This window comes from Crinia signifera, chromosome 2 (genome assembly GCF_055691185.1).
Source record: "Crinia signifera chromosome 2, ASM5569118v1, whole genome shotgun sequence".
NCBI classification, from domain to species: Eukaryota; Metazoa; Chordata; class Amphibia; order Anura; family Myobatrachidae; genus Crinia; species Crinia signifera.
In genome coordinates, this window is record NC_139218.1 from 79,637 (window position 1) to 97,759 (window position 18,123).

The 18,123-nt window shown below is 48.7% G+C and overlaps 1 protein-coding gene across 5 annotated transcripts in view; it reads right to left on the reverse strand.

The window, feature by feature from the left end:
* Nucleotides 1-5,843: 5,843 nt before the first annotated feature.
* The window catches only part of RECQL4 (RecQ like helicase 4), a 314,021-nt gene continuing 301,741 nt past the window's right edge, over nucleotides 5,844-18,123 (reverse strand). For all 5 annotated transcript variants that reach the window (XM_083171422.1, XM_083171418.1, XM_083171421.1 and 2 more), the window contains exons 23-25: nucleotides 14,312-14,465; nucleotides 13,450-13,562; nucleotides 5,844-6,059 (exon numbers count right to left, since the gene is read on the reverse strand). In XM_083171422.1, the coding sequence (XP_083027548.1) occupies nucleotides 5,942-6,059; nucleotides 13,450-13,562; nucleotides 14,312-14,465 (385 nt within the window). In that variant the 3' untranslated portion in view covers nucleotides 5,844-5,941. The remainder of the gene's footprint in view (nucleotides 6,060-13,449; nucleotides 13,563-14,311; nucleotides 14,466-18,123) is intronic.

An 18,123-nucleotide genomic window follows, 5' to 3' on the forward strand; every position in this document is an offset into this window, starting at 1 on the left:
AATCAGCTCCACGACGAATTGGATAGTGGGAGTATGAAAAGGTCGGAGGACACGCACCGCCGCCGCTCGCCACGCTTCAGGTTGACGTGGCATTGCGTTAACAATGGGGGGGAATTTCACATAATAATTAACCATCAGGGTGGGTATACAATTAAAAATCGGGTCTGGGGGGCATTTAACATTGGGTCCAATGTAAAATCGGGTCTCAGGGACCATTTTTACATTGGGTCCAATGTAAAAATCGGGTCGGTCACGTTGCATCACATGCCATTATAATGGCATGCGATGCAACCGATTTTTTAATTGGATTAAAAATGTCTTTAAAGCCCGAAAATCGGGTCGTTCGGCTCTGATCGGGTCCCATCGCATACCTTAAATCGCATACCTTAAGTTAAGGTATGCGATGGTACCCGACGGGCGCCGTGCTAGGAAACAAGTACCCATGAAACTTAGTAAGTTTATACCTGTTCATGTTCCTATGAGTGTAAAAGGGAGGGATCGCTGTGTCACCAGGATGGATTCAAAGAAACGGATACGAACGGTAAGTTCTTACAAAAATACCTTTTTCTCTTTCGTCCATCCCGGTGACACAGCTTAACCACAGCTTAACCATGGGACATTCCAGAGCCAGTCCTTCGGGAGGGTACGCTCAGGTCCACTGCCCCGGAGACTGCCAAATGAAGCATCCTCCAATGCAAACTCATGGAAACGGTCGAATGTTGTGAAAGTGTGAACAGAGGACCGGGTGGCAGCCCTGCATAACTGCTCTGCTGAAGCCCTGTGATGCACAGCCCATGAGGCAGCAACTGACCTTGTGGTATGCCCATTAACCCTAGCCAGAACTGGTTTACCAACTTTAGTTTACGCAAAGGCATTCACCGACCTCAACCATCTTGCAATGGTTTGATTGGATGCCGAACAACCATTCTTATGTACATCGTAAAGAAACAGTAAAGCATCTGTCTTACGAAAAGATTTGACTCTGTCCAGACACGCGCAGAGTGCGAACCACATTCAACCGTGATAACCTGTCCCTATTTCTAGTATCCTCAGGAGGACAAAACACAATCTCCTGATTTAAATGAAATGCTGAGACTTCCTTTGGGAGAACTTTTGGGACCATACGCAGAACGGCCCTATCATCATTAAATACACGGAAAGGAGGCTTACAAGATATAGCCCCCAACTCCGAGACTCTCCTAGCAGATGCATTGGCAAGGAGAAAAGCAAGCTTCCACAAAAGGAACTTTAGATCAGCACACCTCAAAGGTTCAAAAGGTGGTTTCTGTAACACTGAAAGCACCAGTTACAAATCCCACAGCGCCACTGGTTGGCGATAAGGTGGTTTAATGCGTACCATGCCTTGCAAAAAGGTCTGCCCCTCCTTGAAAGAAAATTGACAAGGCTGAAAGTTGCACTTCCAAAGACTTGAGACCCAGCCAAGAATCCATCTTGGAGAAAATCCAGAAGCCTAGACAGTTTAAATCTGGAAGTGTGAACCTTCTGCCGTTCACACCAACTATAACTTTTTTTTGGCCTTCAGCATCGTATGAATCACAGCATCTGAAAACCCCTTCTTTTTTTAATAAGGAGGTTTCAAAAGCCAGGCCGTCACATTTATCCGATCTAGGTCCTGATGAAAGAACGGTCCCTGTCTTAACAGATCCGGACGCAGAGGAAGACGCCAGGTTGGTACTGCCGACAGCCGAAGAATGTCTGAGTACCAAGCCCTTCTGGACCAATCCGGTGCTACAGAATAACCCGGGTCTACTGATCCTTTATCCTCTTGAGCACCCGAGCTATCATGGGAAATGAAGAGAAGACATAAGCCAACCTTAAGATCCAAGGCACTGTCATTGCACCCACAGCCCATACCAATGGATCCCTGCTAATGGAACAAAACTGGGGAACTTGACAATTGTGACAGGAGGCCATCAAATCCACCTCTGGGAGCTCCTAGCAGATCGTCAGAGCCTGGAACACCTCCAGGTGTTCGGCCCACTCTCCCTCTTGTAACTGCATTCTGCTGAGGAAATCTGCCTCTACATTCCGGATCCCCAGAATAAAAATTGCAGACAGGGCCGGAACATGAAGCTCCATCCACTGAAAAATCCATGACACTTCTTAAATTCACTGTCTGCCTCCCAAGCTGTCACAACGGATTGTTGTGGATCCACTGGGGGCGTGGATTCTGACACGGATGCCAATGGTGGAGAAAGAACTGCTGGTCGAATATACTGGCGTCTCATAGGAGTCTCCAAGGAGTTTGGCTATACTCCTAATCAGAGGCGCGGAGTCTAACTGAGTGGCGGTTTTCACCAGGGACCCCCGCAAGGGGATTTGGACTTAGCTGCGTCCACCCAGCAGGTCGCGGCCCCCCAATCAGGAGCCTCCAAGGAGATTAGGACGCTTGCTGGAACAGATGGATATAGCTGTACTCAGGAGACGCTTGAAATAATAATAGAACTTAGGAGACACTTGAAACGTGAACTGAACTCAGAAGGCACTCGGAGGGTTAACAGAACTCAGGAGACACTCGGAGGGTTAACAGAACTCAGGAGACACTCGGAGGGTTAACAGAACTCAGGAGACACTCGGAGGGTTAACAGAACTCAGGAGACACTTGGAAGATAAACTGAACTCAGGAGGCACTTGAAGGGTTAACGGAACTCAGGAGACACTTGGAAGGTAAACTGAACTCAGGAGGCGCTTGAAGGGTTAACGGAACTCAGGAGACACTTGGAAGGTAAACTGAACTCAGGAGGCACTTGAAGGGTTAACGGAACTCAGAAAACACTTGGAAGGTAAACTGAACTCAGGAGGCACTTGAAGGGTTAACTGAACTCAGGAGGCACTTGAAAGGATAACGAGATGCTTCTGATTGCAAACAGGACTCAGAGAGACCTGGAGCTGTGTACACTCTCACTGGCTGTCAGCAGGACACTGAGCAGAAAGCAGAAGTAGCAGCAGCATTGGAGGATAGGCGGCCCAGCCTTTTATTCCTCCAGGCAGTGATGTCACAGGCCCAACCTTCAATCAGAGGTTATATCAGACCCTGCTCCCTTCTGCCTAATGCCACAAGCAAGATGGCGTCGCCTGTCCCAGGAGCCGACCACGGGAACAGCCGGACCCCCAGAGGACCTACCGCCGTCCCTGCCAGTGACACCAAGTCGGGGAAGCGCTGAGTGACGGGTGTAGCACTGCCAGGAGTACAGCGCCCGTGCAGGTGAGTAATGCATGCGGCGCAATGCTCTGCAGAACCGGCGGCGGCCGGAGGACCTGACACAAGCCTTGAGCCATAACACTCTTCCTGTCCTGCCTCGATTATATATTCTGCCGCAACTTCTCAGCCAAACCGAACAATTCTGTATCTGGCTGAAGTTCAGCACACAATGCATCCGCCCATACAATCATGGCCTTTTGAGACCCAATTAGAAGCAATTACGGGCTGTAATACAAACCCCACTCCTTCAAAAGGTGGACTTTAGGCAGCCTTCTATCTTTTTATGGACAGGGTCCTTAAATGCCGCCCCCTAAATAGGAAGGGCCGTAGCCTTCGACAGACGGGCCACTGGCATATCCACAATGGGAACTTTATCCCACAACTTTATATGATCCTCAGGCATGGGATACAGATTATCAAACTTCGTGGGCATAACAACCCTTTTATCCAGCGTTTTCCATGCCTCACTTATAAGGCCAGATAAACCCCGGTCTGCAGGGAAATTCAACCCAGACTTGCGCCGCCGTTTGAAAAATCCCTCCGGCAGAACTGGGTCCACCGCCAAAATGAAATCCTCCACTCCAGGTGCAGAGGCATCAATATCCTCCTTCTGCCCCCAAGGATTTTCATCTGAAAATTGCCCTTCCTTCTCAGAATCAAACCTAAGGAGGGTCTGAGACAAGCAAGGGGAGTTTGTGCCCTCAAAAACTGTTCCATAAAGGAACTCATGTTATGCCCACCCTCCACGGTGTGCTGCATAACTTGTAACAAGACAAGGTCCTCCTGTATGAGTGGAGGGGTGTGCAACGTAGACGGAGATGATGGAATTAGCCTAGGAGAACTGCTAAGGTCCTCCTTGTGCCTGTTCAGAGCCTGTACTAAGTCTGCTACAGTTCTGCCGCCCACGCAGGTTCAGACTGCTTCGCATGCAGGGCACAAATACCCCTGGTCCAAATGTTCACATGTTCATTTTACTCCGCAAAACTTGCAGTAAACAAACATTGCAAATATCCCCTCCTCAGCAACAGCACATTTACACCTTTCTGTCATATTGTGCTAACACAGTGCAATACCAGGCGCTATACAGAGTAATGACCCAGTGGAACTTATCTGTAAGCTGCTGCTGTCGCTGACCCACAGTGGTCACAGGAAGGCACAGCTGCAGAACAATCTCAGCTTTAAGACTGTGATAAGGAAAGGATTCTTTCAGCTCCATGTGCAGAGGGGAAAAGGCCCAATCTTCAGCCAGGAAGAGTCCCTGCTTCAGCGGGGGGGGTGTGCATTTTGACTCCCTCCCCATTGCAGATTCTTCTTTCTCCCAGTCACTCCCCTTGTAAAAAATCACATTGGAGTGCCCCACCGAGCCCTGTAACTGGCTTGTCCTCCTATGGAGTGCGCCAGTAAGCCCTTTAAAATGTTGTTACAATAGTGAGGGGTACTGTCACCTGAGACCCCCCCCTCTAATGGAGCCGGTAAAGTGTCCCCTCAGGAGACCTCTCCATTATAAGGCAGGGAGGTCTTTTCACTGAGCTGGGAGAAAGCAATGCTTTCTTACCAGCTCACAGGACTCTGACAGGAAAGTGCTTCTGTTTCCTCACACTGAGCCTGCTGCTTGCGAAGAGAAATTACTAAAATAAAAAATCCTAACTTAAGGTGGCCATACATCTACAGATTGATTGTCAGATTGGGACAAAAACCTGGTAATATCTTAATGACAGTTTTTGCCAGTTTTCCAGCATTTCAAAGCAAATGGTCAACTGTCATTTGCTCTCATCCATTACCAGGTTTTTGTTCCAATCTGACAATCAATCTGTAAATGTATGGCCAGCTTTACTCTAAAGGTGGCCATACATCAGAAAGACATTGTACCCAATCATACAATCTCAATGGATTGTATGCAGATTGTGTGCACACAATCATACAATGCCGGCCCTGGGAGATTGGAGGATTGGACCTCTGATCTGAAAAAAAAAAAAAAAAAAAACTGGATTTTTGGTACTCCTATCCTTTTGATCCTAGTAGGCCAGCCCCCTATTTAAATGAAGCTTCAATCATACAATCATGCAGCAGATGGATTGTATGACAGATTGTGAGTACATTGTGTGTCCTAAAACCACCAAGGATTGCCAGGGAATTGAAGGGAAATTGGACACAATCATGATTGTAATGCCCGGTACACACCAGGACGATGGTGCTCGTTTTGGGCTGTATCGTCCTGGTGTGTACCCCACATTAGACCGGTCTTTCTGATGTATGGTCACCTTAATCTGGCTGCATCACCCAACCCCATAGCATATGCACCCACTCCTGTGGACACCTAAACGAAACTGGGATCTTCTGGGATGCAGCAGGGGAGGAGCCTGTCTCAAAGACATAGCATAGGTGCCTGGCTCCTCTGGACCTGACTACATTGCATGGTTAGCTGTGTCACCAGGATGGACGAAAGAGAAATGTCTGTTTTTAATATTAATAATAATGCATCTAGTTGAATTTCGGTGGTGCTCCACAATCTCTCGCACAGGGCGCTAGTAGGCCTGGAGCCGGCCCTGACTTAACATAAGGAAAATCAATCGTGCACAATCACACGCAAAGTAAAAATACGGATTTCCTTTTACTTGAAATAAGATTTATTTAACATATCGCGTATAAAACAATTGAGGTAGTATTATAGTATGCTCAAGTGAAGACTGCCAGTTTTCTCTTCACCCCTCCCGGAACTTATTTCAGCCGAATAATCTCCTCCTTACAAAGCTGCATGACTTTGTTAAAATCCAGATGAAGATACTTCCTCCAAAATCTTCGGTCTCTCCCATACACCTGCGCAGGGTAACATGGACTGCCTGCAACAGAAATACACAATTCTATGTCCCCATAGCAGAGATACTCTCGTACACACACTCCAGGTCTCAATCTAACTTGGCAAAGCAAAAAAATTAGGAGTTATGGTAGACCTACCTTTGGTTAACTCCTTTTCCTCAAGGTTCCTGGGACCACAGAGATGACATTGGGGGGGTTGTAGGTGGATCCAGAGATAAGGCACCAATCTCCAAAGCTTTGGAAGTTCCCAGCATGCCTGACTACTTTTAGCCCCGCCTCCATGTACAGGACATCTGTTAAGTAACAAGTCCAGCAGGAAGCAGAGAAGGAAAGAATAGAGATTATGGACACTGTATCACACTCACTCATACATAGAGAAAAAAGGACCAGTGACAAAGTCGCAGACGTCCCCACCATCACCCCAGGCGTATCAGGGTGAGCGCCCGGTGGTACCAGGAACCTCAAGGAAAAGGAGTTAACCGAAGGTAGGTCTACAATAACTCTTAATTTCCTCTTCAGGGTTCCTGGTCCCACAGGGATGACATTGGGGATGTCCAAAAGCAGTATTATCTAGGGTGGAATGACGCCTGTGGGGCCAGAGGGACCTGGCGACCAAAAGCAGCATCTTGGGTAGCAAATGCACTTCAGAAACGTGTGGATCGAGGACCACATTGCTGCCTTGCACAACTGTTCAGCAGAACACCATGACGTGCAACCCATGAGGGACCCACTGACCTAGTGGAATGTGCTGAGAATTAGAACCTGGTCGACCCACTTTTTTGGAAGCATAGGCAATGACCAGTTTGATCCAGTGAGCTAATGTCTGTTTGTGCGCTGGCCATCCTCTTTTATGAAAACCATATAAAATAGAGAATCTGAGCGTCTGGTAGATTCGGTGTGAGCAATATAGGTTTGAAAAGAGACATTTCTTTCAAAGATAAAGATGAAGCATTGAAAGCCGGAACCTCAATTTCTTGGTTAATGTGGAATTTGGACACTACCTTGGGTAGATTGGAATGTCTTGTACGTATAACTGGTTTATCTTGGTGGAAAACCAAGAATGGAGAGCGAGAAGATAATGCTTGTAAATCCAAAACTCTCCTCTGCCAGGAGAAAGACCAACTTACCCGTGAGCCATTTCAAGTCCACTGGTGCTAAAGGCTCAAAAGGAGGCTTAGAAAGAGCCTCAAGTACCACCAAAACATCCCAAGGAGCAATTGGAGGCATATATGGTGGCTGAATTCTATGTACCCCTTGAAAGAAGGTATGCACATCTGGATTTTAGGCAACTTGTCTCATATTGATAATGCAGAGACCTGAACCCAATGGGATGCCAAACGCAATCCCAAATCCAGACCGTGTTGTAGGAAAGTCAAAAGTCTACCTGTACTTTAGTGTTGTAACCTCTGGAGTTGCACCAGGAAAAATAAGTGCCAAACTCTATAGTAGATCTTAGCTGAGGGTGGTTTACGAGCCTGGATCATGGTTTTGGCCATGTTTGCCGAACACGCCGTCAAAGACAGCCGACCCAGATCTGGATGCAGACAAGGGCCCTGGCTGAGTATATCCTGAAGTAGTGGCAGAAGAAACTGAGGCTTCACCGACAGTCATAGAAGATCTGCCAACCAATTTCTCCTGGGCCATGCTGGGGCAATTAGCAGGTGGTTTCCTCCTTCCTGCTTTAGTTTTCTGAGAAACTGAGGAAGGAGTGCCACCAAAGAAAAGACATAAGGAAGATGGAAGTACCACGGTATGGACAGAGCATCTGAGGGTCCCAGGACCTGGCCCCGAACAACGGTACCTTGTGGTTCTGGTGGGATGCGATGAGGTCTACATCTGGTTTGCCCCACTTCTGGACAATTAGGTGAAACACCTCAGGATGAAGAGACCACTCTCCTGGGTGTTTAGCCTGGCAACTTAAGTCCGACTCCCTGGCGGTTGATACCACACATATAATAGTACGGTCCGGCACTCACTCTGTGGTGTCATCCGCCCCGGTGCCTGTGCTGTTAGGCTGTTTAGATAAGGAATGGAGACAGGCACTCGTAGGTCTTGTAAAACTTGTATTGAAAAAACAGTGGAAAGACAACCAACGTTTCGGGGCAGCGCCCCTTTGTCAAGGTGTATGTGTGAACATAGTTGTTGCATTGTCCAAATTGATTTGGACAGGTCTGCCTTGTAGTAGACCCTGAGCCATCTGTAGAGCATTGAATACTGCTTTTAGCTCCACGTCATTGATGGGTAGGCTGTACTCTGCATGAGTCCATTATCCCTGCAAGGACTGGTATTCGACTAGGGTGTCCCATCCCCGTAGACTTGCTACTGTGGTCAGAAGTAACCCACTGTGGGATCCAAAAGGGATGCGCCACAGTGAGATGAGTCTCGTCCAGCCACCTTGTTAGAGAAGCTCTTACCACTGAGGTGAGGGATAAAGTTTGAGACCGGAGATGTTGAGGGTGACCGTCCCATCTCTGCAAGATTAATTTTTGCAGAGGGCGAGAGTGGAATTGTGCCCACTCAATCATGTCGAATGAAGACACCATGAGCCCTAAGAATCTGCATGGCATGATGAATAGTGATCCTGTGCAGTTGAAGAAGCTGGCAAATCTTTTCCTGCAAAAGGCAACTCTTTTCTTGGGGTATGAAAAGACGCTGGGCCTCAGAATCGAGTCTAGGAGAGCCTCTGGGTGTATCATCTGTCTGAATGGAACCAGATGGATTTCTTCAGATCAGCCCGTGTCTCTGAAGAGAAATCATAGTGATTTGAAGATGGCTGAAAAGGACCTCTTTGGAAGTGGCTAGTAACAAAAGATCATATAAGTAGGGTATTTTCCTTATGCCCTGATGCCGCCATCATAACCTCCATTATCTTTGTGAAGATTCTGGGAGCCGAGGCTAACCCGAACAGTAGGGCCTGGAATTGATAGTGGTGTCCCATAATTGCGAAGTGGAGGAACCGCTGATGTGCTGCCGCAATGGGAACATGCAGATAAGCATCTTGAATGTCTAGTGACACTATGTAATCCCTGAGCTCCATTGTTAACACAATGGTACGCAACATGTCCATGCACAATTTGTGTACCTTTACAAACTTGTTGAGGGACTTGAGGTTTAGAATGGGTCTGTATGTTCCATTTGGTTTGGGTACCAAAAGAGGGTTGAATGATAACCATCCCTTTTACTGTGGAGGTACTGGAACAATAACTCCTGATAGGAGTAAGGATTCCACTATCTGCTTTAGGCAAGCTGCCTTGTGTGAATGTTTTGGAAGGCTCATAGGAAAAAACAGTTGTGGTGGCCGTTTTTTGAAAGACACTAGATATCCATGAGTCACCATCTCTCTTTCCCAACATCGTAAGTGGTCCTGAGCCATTTCCTGGGCAAAAAATGAGAAGACGGCCCCCCACCTTGGCATCCCCCAAAGGGAGGCCCGTCCCGTCAGACTGCAGGTTTGTCTGACTTAGCAGGGGGCTGTCTAGTGGCCCAAGGTTGTTTAGGTTTGGGCTTAATGGGTTTTGCAGAACCTGCCTGCCTGGAAAAACCCTGCTTGGTTTTTTCTGGGGCACGAAAGGAAGGCCCTCTTGGTCACGGTGAGGATTCCACTAGAGGAAAACCAGCAACACTTCCCCTGATAAAGGGAGTACTTAATCTAAAGCATGTTTGGACTCCATAGCCACCTTCCAGGATCTTAGCCAAAGCATGCACCGGGCTAGGACTGAGGTTGCTAAAGCTTTAGCTGCTAAGAGACCTGCATCCGTAACGGCTTCACCTATATAGGCTGCAGCTTGTTTGATGTTATAAAGCCTCCTGAGGTAATTCATCTTAAATAACCTTAACCCAGGCCTCAATTGCCCTTACTGCCCAGGAGGCAGCAATGGTGGGCCTGTTAACTGTGCCAGTGAGACTTAAAATGGATTTTAGACGTCTATTGGTTATGTCCGTAAGAGAGGCACTGGATGTTACGGGTAACACGGAAGGTTTTAACAAATCTATTACATGGGAATCCACTGGCAGTGGTTTTTTCCATGTTTTACAATCATCCAATGGGAATGGGTATTTGGAGTAAATCCTTTTAAGTATAGGAAACTTTTTTTCCTGGAGTTTTCCACTGATCATGTCTGACCTCCATAAGATGTTCAGAGTGAGGGAATTCAGATTTAATTATTTTACGTAATTTAAATACATCAGTTTTCTTAGCAACAGGGTATGTTCTTCTTCGTCAGGGTGATGTACCGCGTTAATTGCTGTTATTAGATCTGGAACATTTATAATTATCACAGATGGATCGTCTGTCACATTCCTCTGAGGTATCTACTTCCTCCTCCCCTTTAATTGTCGGTTCTAAACGATGTCTAAGCCTTTTAGACCCCCATGAAACCTTGTGAACAACTTGTATCAAAGCTTGCACAGAACCAGCTAGGGATTCCATCCAAGGGGGGGCTACTGGTGATACAAGTTGGGGTGCAGAGGACACAACTGGATTTAAATGGTCCACTAAGGTACCTATAAGTTGTGAAAATGCTGCCCAAGGTGGCTCCTCAGCCTTTAGGGTAGACAGAGTCTGATGGGAATGGTGTGGAGAGGCCCGCAGCAATTGGCACAGTGGCCCTCGTGGATAATATCCTGCTCATTTAACCCCGCTACACACAAAACACATGAAAGCAGTGTAGGAGGAGAGCGTTTCTGTTTACTAGTCATGCTTAGCAAACAACGGCAGTATCGGTCACACGTGAGCCTCTATGACTTTAAATGAGTGACTATAATAACCCTGGCCCTTAGTACACCTGGTTCCAGGTGAGCAGTAGTGATAGACACCAACAGGAGGGTAACAGCAGTTATAACAAAGTTAGCATAGTTAGTCACACAGCTAAAATATACGTGCAACAGCAAGTACAATCTACTTTGGTAAAGCACAATGAACACTACACTATCAGCAACAGAGTAGGTCAGTGAGTGCTGTAAAGCCTCTCATTAGAAACTGGTTTACAGGGGAGACTTGCCCCGCATCCAGGAGATCTGTCCAGCTTCCAGAGATGGCTGCCAGCTTCTGTCTAATACGCTTACTTTTCTACCCCACCGGTATAACGAGCCTTATAAGAAATGGAGACTAATCCCCTGTCCAATGGGGACTAATCTCCTGCCTGCGCTCAGTACCCTGGTGGTATATTGGAGTCCCTGCTATTGTGGGATGCCTCCTATCCCACAGTCACGGACAGAGATTTGTTTTCTTTAAAAGCACTTATCCGGCCATGCTGTCCTGGAGGCGCTAACACCGGGGAGCACTTCCGTCCACTCCGCCTGGTATGAGTCATTTAGCTGGGATGGATGCTGGCGGGAGTGCCGGAGCGGCAGCACTGAAGTCGTTCTGTCAGCGCTGAGCTCATTAAAAAAAAGCTGGGAATCGCCCGAGGTAATCCCAGGAGTAAAAAACAGTGCACCTGTTCCTGCTGGCACCAACAAAAAAACTGATGTTCTGTATATGGTGGCAGGGTCATAAGGGGGAGAGGAGTCAGGCATGCTGGGAACTTCCAAAGCTTTGAAGATTGGTGCCTGATCCTCTGGATCCACCTACAACCCCCCAATGTCATCCCTGTGGACCAGGAACTCTGAAGAGGACACAGCAATTACCACTGCACCTGGACAAACTATGCTGAAAATACAGCACCCATGGGGGGAAATACATGGATTATGTTTGCTTTTGTATGTAGCCCACACATGCTGGGCAGCTGTATTCTCACACTGCAATGTATCTCTGAGCTAGGACATGCCCCTCCCACACCTAACTCTCTGCCCAGGATACATCTGCCCCCCTGCAGTGCTGCATGGTGTTACCCAGGTGATCAGTTACTGGCTGCTTCTGCATGTAGCCCACACAACTCTGTGAATGTTACATCTGTCCCCTGCAGTGCAACATGGTGTTATGGGGGTGCTCAGTCACTGGCTGGTTCTGTATGTAGCTCACACATATGCTGGGCAGCTGTATTCTCACACTGCAATGTAGTACTGAGCTAGGATAAGCCCGCCCCACACCTAACTCTCTGCACATGTTACATCTGCCCCCCTGCAGCACAGCATGGTGTTACCCAGGTGCTCAGTTACTGGCTGCTTCATGTAGCCCACACAACTCTGTGCATATATTACATCTGCCCCCTGCAGCACAGCATGGTGTTACCCAGGGGCTCAGTTACTGGCTGGTTCTGCATGTAGCTCACACATGCTGGGCAGCTGTATTCTCACACTGCAATGTATCTCTGAGCTAGGACACACCCCTCCCACACCTAACTCTCTGCACATGTTACATCTTCCCCCCTGCAGCACAGCATGGTGTTACTCAGGTGCTCAGTTACTGGCTGGTTCTGCATGTAGCTCACACATGCTGGGCAGCTGTATTCTCACACTGCAATGTAGTACTGAGCTAGGATAAGCCCGCCCCACACCTAACTCTCTGCACATGTTACATCTGCCCCCTGCAGCACAGCATGGTGTTACTCAGGTGCTCAGTTACTGGCTGGTTCTGTGTGTAGCTCACACATGCTGGGCAGCTGTATTCTCACACTGCAATGTAAATCTGAGCTAGGACACATCCCTCCCACACCTAACTCTCTGCACATGTTACATCTGCCCCCCTGCAGCACAGCATGGTGTTACTCAGGTGCTCAGTTACTGGCTGGTTCTGCATGTAGCCCACACATGCTGGGCAGCTGTATTCTCACACTGCAATGTAGTACTGAGCTAGGATAAGCCCGCCCCACACCTAACTCTCTGCACATGTTACATCTGCCCCCCTGCAGCACAGCATGGTGTTACCCAGGTGCTCAGTTACTGGCTGGTTCTGCATGTAGCTCACACATGCTGGGTAGCTGTATTCTTACATGCCCTGTTGTGTAGCACCCTCCATAGATGCGATGAACCCCCCCATCTTCCTATCCCAGATGTAGGATTATACCACATCAGGCTGCCATGGAGTCCAATAACCCAGAAAACACCTTCTTGTCTCATGTTTATGCTGATACTCCGATGTCTCAACTGAATGAAAAACAAATAATGTTTTATAGGGGCCCATTTATTATGAAATATTTGGAGCTAATTCCCTGAAAACACCAGTTTATATGAAGCATCCCCTAAATGTATCAGGAGGGACCACAATCTCCAATCCGGTCCACTCGCAGCCCCTAAAGACTTCTGTGGGGATAAACACTGGGCAGCATCACCTTCGGGTCCCCGGGCTAGCCATTCTGAGATGGGGATAGCCCATGGTAACCGGCAGGACAATCAGTCGGGGGTCGGTGCTACCCGTGCATGCGCAGATCCCCACAGGGATGAGCTCCGTTCCCAGTGTCTGTGGGGACATACTGTACATTAGGGATGACATCCTATATTACATGGACCCCACAGTGATATAAATCCACTTGCCGATCCCATGGAAAATACGGGCAATGGCTCTTCCAGAGAATCGTTCTTCCTGGCGAATGGAGAGGAAAAGACGGACATCACAGGAGACCTGGTCCTTCCAATCTTCGACCTATGAGCAGAAGACATGACTGAGAAGGATAATCACATGTGACTATAACGTCATCATTGTTATAGGTTATAGACAATAATGCTGAAGATTAAGAAACTTTGTACTGTTCCAGCTCCCTGCCCCCTCAGCCAGCACCCATCCCCTCAGCCAGCACCCATCCCCTCAGACAGCTTGCCTCCTCCCCACAGGTTCCCCCTCAGCCAGCTTCTCTACCTCCCCCCTCCCACCCCTTCGGCCAGCCTGCCCCCTCCCCCACAGGTTCCCCCTCAGCCAGCTCCTCCCCATCCCCCCACCCCTCAGCCTGCCTGTCCCCTCCCCCACAGGTTCCCCCTCAGCCAGCTTCTCTACCTCCCCCCTCCCACCCCTTCGGCCAGCCTGCCCCCTCCCCCACAGGTTCCCCCTCAGCCAGCTCCTCCCCATCCCCCCACCCCTTCGGCCAGCCTGCCCCCTCCCCCACAGGTTCCCCCTCAGCCAGCTCCTCCCCATCCCCTCAGCCTGCCTGCCCCCTCCCCCACAGGTTCCCCCTCAGCCAGCTCCTCCCCATCCCTCAGCTCCCCACCCCCTCCGCCAGCTCCACGCAATTACACCATCCGCATACCTAATGCTAGAGTCCCATCATAAACCTGATCTCCACGTAGCCTGCAAGTTCAGGGGCACACTAGAACACAGGCTATGTTGGAAGCCCCATTGCTGGCCAGCTACACTCATAAGCCACACATATAGCCTCAACATTATATCAGATCTGTTACCTTCACGCCACTCAGCTCCTCTGCCGGATCATCCCCTTCATTAGTCTCTAGCGACGTACAGCCCGAAAAATACTCCAGAATCAAGAACTTGAGCTGTGCGCTGCGCTCTGCATTCACCTGTTCTGCACAAGCTGTGCTGCTCCTGTAGGCCACACTGTTACACAATAACAACAGCGTCATTACTGGTCGTGTGCAGAGAAGACAGACAATGGTACAAGTGGAAAATGGTAGTTTAACGTTTTTAGACTATTCGCACTTTGGGCAATTTATCATTTAATATTAGCGGCTATTCCCCAAAACACCTATTTCTATGGGGATGCAATACTTCCTGATTCCACAATATAGGGCAGCATCGCCAATGGGCTACATACCTGTGGTTAGGGCTCACCGCGCATGCCATGAGATCACATTGTAAATGGGCCCCTCCACGTCTTCAGTGTTGAGAGAATATGTGGAGGACACTAAAGTGTGTGTGCATAAGAGTGTGCGTATGTTTATGTATGGACAGTATGTGGCCTCGATCCAAAAACACAATTAGACTAAATATATGCGAATAAAGCACTTGGAGCAGATGGGCAGTAACTGCGACAAGTCCTCACAGAGCGATCATCCAATATGTATAAAGCAGCGGTTCTCAAACTGTGGGTCCTGACCTTATCAGCACGGGTTCGTGACTCCATGTTGCTGATTACTTCTCTAATCTCAGTCATTGATTCAAGGGGTCTGAAAAATCTGTTGAATTGTCTGTTATTTTAGACTCCTCCCATCACTCTGCCTCCACACTGCTGCCATGTATGTGCTGTCTGCTGACTACACGTGTGATGTGATGGGTTATGGTATATCAGACTCCTCCCATCACTCTGTGCCCCCACACTGCTGCCATGTATGTGCTGTCTGCTGACTACACGTGTGATGTGATGGGTTATGGTATATTAGACTCCTCCCATCACTCTGTGCCTCCACAATGCTGCCATGTATGTGCTGTCTGCTGACTACACGTGTGATGTGATGGGTTATGGTATATCAGACTCCTCCCATCACTCTGTGCCTCCACAATGCTGCCATGTATGTGCTGTCTGCTGACTACACGTGTGATGTGATGGGTTATGGTATACCAGACTCCTCCCATCACTCTGTGCCTCCACACTGCTGCCATGTATGTGCTGCCTGCTGACTACACGTGTGATGTGATGAATTATGGTATATCAGACTCCTCCCATCACTCTGTGCCCCCACACTGCTGCCATGTATGTGCTGTCTGCTGACTACACGTGTGATGTGATGGGTTATGGTATATTAGACTCCTCCCATCACTATGTGCCCCCACAATGCTGCCATGTAGGTGCTGCCTGCTGACTACACGTGTGATGTGATGGGTTATGGTATATTAGACTCCTCCCATCACTCTGTGCCTCCACACTGCTGCCATGTAGGTGCTGCCTGCTGACTACACGTGTGATGTGATGGGTTATGGTATATCAGACTCCTCCCATCACTCTGTGCCTCCACAATGCTGCCATGTATGTGCTGTCTGCTGACTACACGTGTGATGTGATGGGTTATGGTATATCAGACTCCTCCCATCACTCTGTGCCTCCACAATGCTGCCATGTAGGTGCTGTCTGCTGACTACACGTGTGATGTGATGGGTTATGGTATATCAGACTCCTCCCATCACTCTGTGCCCCTACAATGCTGCCATGTATGTGCTGTCTGCTGACTACACGTGTGATGTGATGGGTTATGGTAGATCAGACTCCTCCCATCACTCTGTGCCTCCACAATGCTGTCATGTAGGTGCTGCCTGCTGACTACACGTGTGATGTGATGGGTTATGGTATATTAGACTCCTCCCATCACTCTGTGCCCCCACAATGCTGCCATGTATGTGCTGTCTGCTGACTACACGTGTGATGTGATGGGTTATGGTATATTAGACTCCTCCCATCACTCTGTGCCTCCACAATGCTGCCATGTATGTGCTGTCTGCTGACTACACGTGTGATGTGATGGGTTATGGTAGATCAGACTCCTCCCATCACTCTGTGCCTCCACAATGCTGCCATGTATGTGCTGTCTGCTGACTACACGTGTGATGTGATGGGTTATGGTATATTAGACTCCTCCCATCACTCTGTGCCCCCACAATGCTGCCATGTACGTGCTGTCTGCTGACTACACGTGTGATGTGATGGGTTATGGTATATTAGACTCCTCCCATCACTCTGTGCCTCCACAATGCTGCCATGTATGTGCTGTCTGCTGACTACACGTGTGATGTGATGGGTTATGGTATATTAGACTCCTCCCATCACTCTGTGCCCCCACAATGCTGCCATGTATGTGCTGTCTGCTGACTACACGTGTGATGTGATGGGTTATGGTTTATCAGACTCCTCCCATCACTCTGTGCCCCCACAATGCTGCCATGTATGTGCTGTCTGCTGATTACACGTGTGATGTGATGGGTTATAGTATATCAGACTCCTCCCATCACTCTGTGCCTCCACAATGCTGCCATGTATGTGCTGTCTGCTGACTACACGTGTCATGTGTTGGGTTATGGTATATTAGACTCCTCCCATCACCTGTGCCTCCACAATGCTGCCATGTATGTGCTGTCTGCTGACTACACGTGTCATGTGATGGGTTATGGTATATCAGACTCCTCCCATCGCTCTGTGCCCCCACAATGCTGCCATGTAGGTGCTGCCTGCTGACTACACGTGTGATGTGATGGGTTATGGTATATTAGACTCCTCCCATCACTCTGTGCCTCCACAATGCTGTCATGTATGTGCTGTCTGCTGACTACACGTGTGATGTGATGGATTATGGTATATCAGACTCCTCCCATCACACTGTGCCTCCACAATGCTGTCATGTATGTGCTGTCTGCTGACTACACGTGTGATGTGATGGGTTATGGTATATCAGACTCCTCACATCACTCTGTGCCTCCACAATGCTGCCATGTATGTGCGGTCTGCTGACTACACGTGTGATGTGATGGGTTATGGTATATTAGACTCCTCCCATCACTCTGTGCCTCCACAATGCTGCCATGTATGTGCTGTCTGCTGACTACACGTGTGATGTGATGGGTTATGGTATATCAGACTCCTCCCATCACCTGTGCCTCCACAATGCTGCCATGTATGTGCTGTCTGCTGACTACACGTGTCATGTGATGGGTTATGGTATATCAGACACCACCCATCACTCTGTGCCCCCACAATGCTGCCATGTATGTGCTGTCTGCTGACTACACGTGTGATGTGATGGGTTATGGTATATCAGACTCCTCCCATCGCTCTGTGCCCCCACAATGCTGCCATGTAGGTGCTGCCTGCTGACTACACGTGTGATGTGATGGGTTATGGTATATTAGACTCCTCCCATCACTCTGTGCCTCCACAATGCTGCCATGTATGTGCTGTCTGCTAACTACACGTGTGATGTGATGGGTTATGGTATATCAGACTCCTCACATCACTCTGTGCCTCCACAATGCTGCCATGTATGTGCTGTCTGCTGACTACACGTGTGATGTGATGGGTTATGGTATATCAGACTCCTCCTATCACTCTGTGCCCCCACACTGCTGCCATGTACGCGCTGTCTGCTGACTACACATGTGATGTGATGGGTTATGGTATATCAGATTCCTCCCATCAGTCTGTGCCTCCACAATGCTGCCATGTATGTGCTGTCTGCTGACTACACATGTGATGTGATGGGTTATGGTATATCAGACTCCTCCCATCACTCTGTGCCCCCACAATGCTGCCATGTATGTGCTGTCTGCTGAT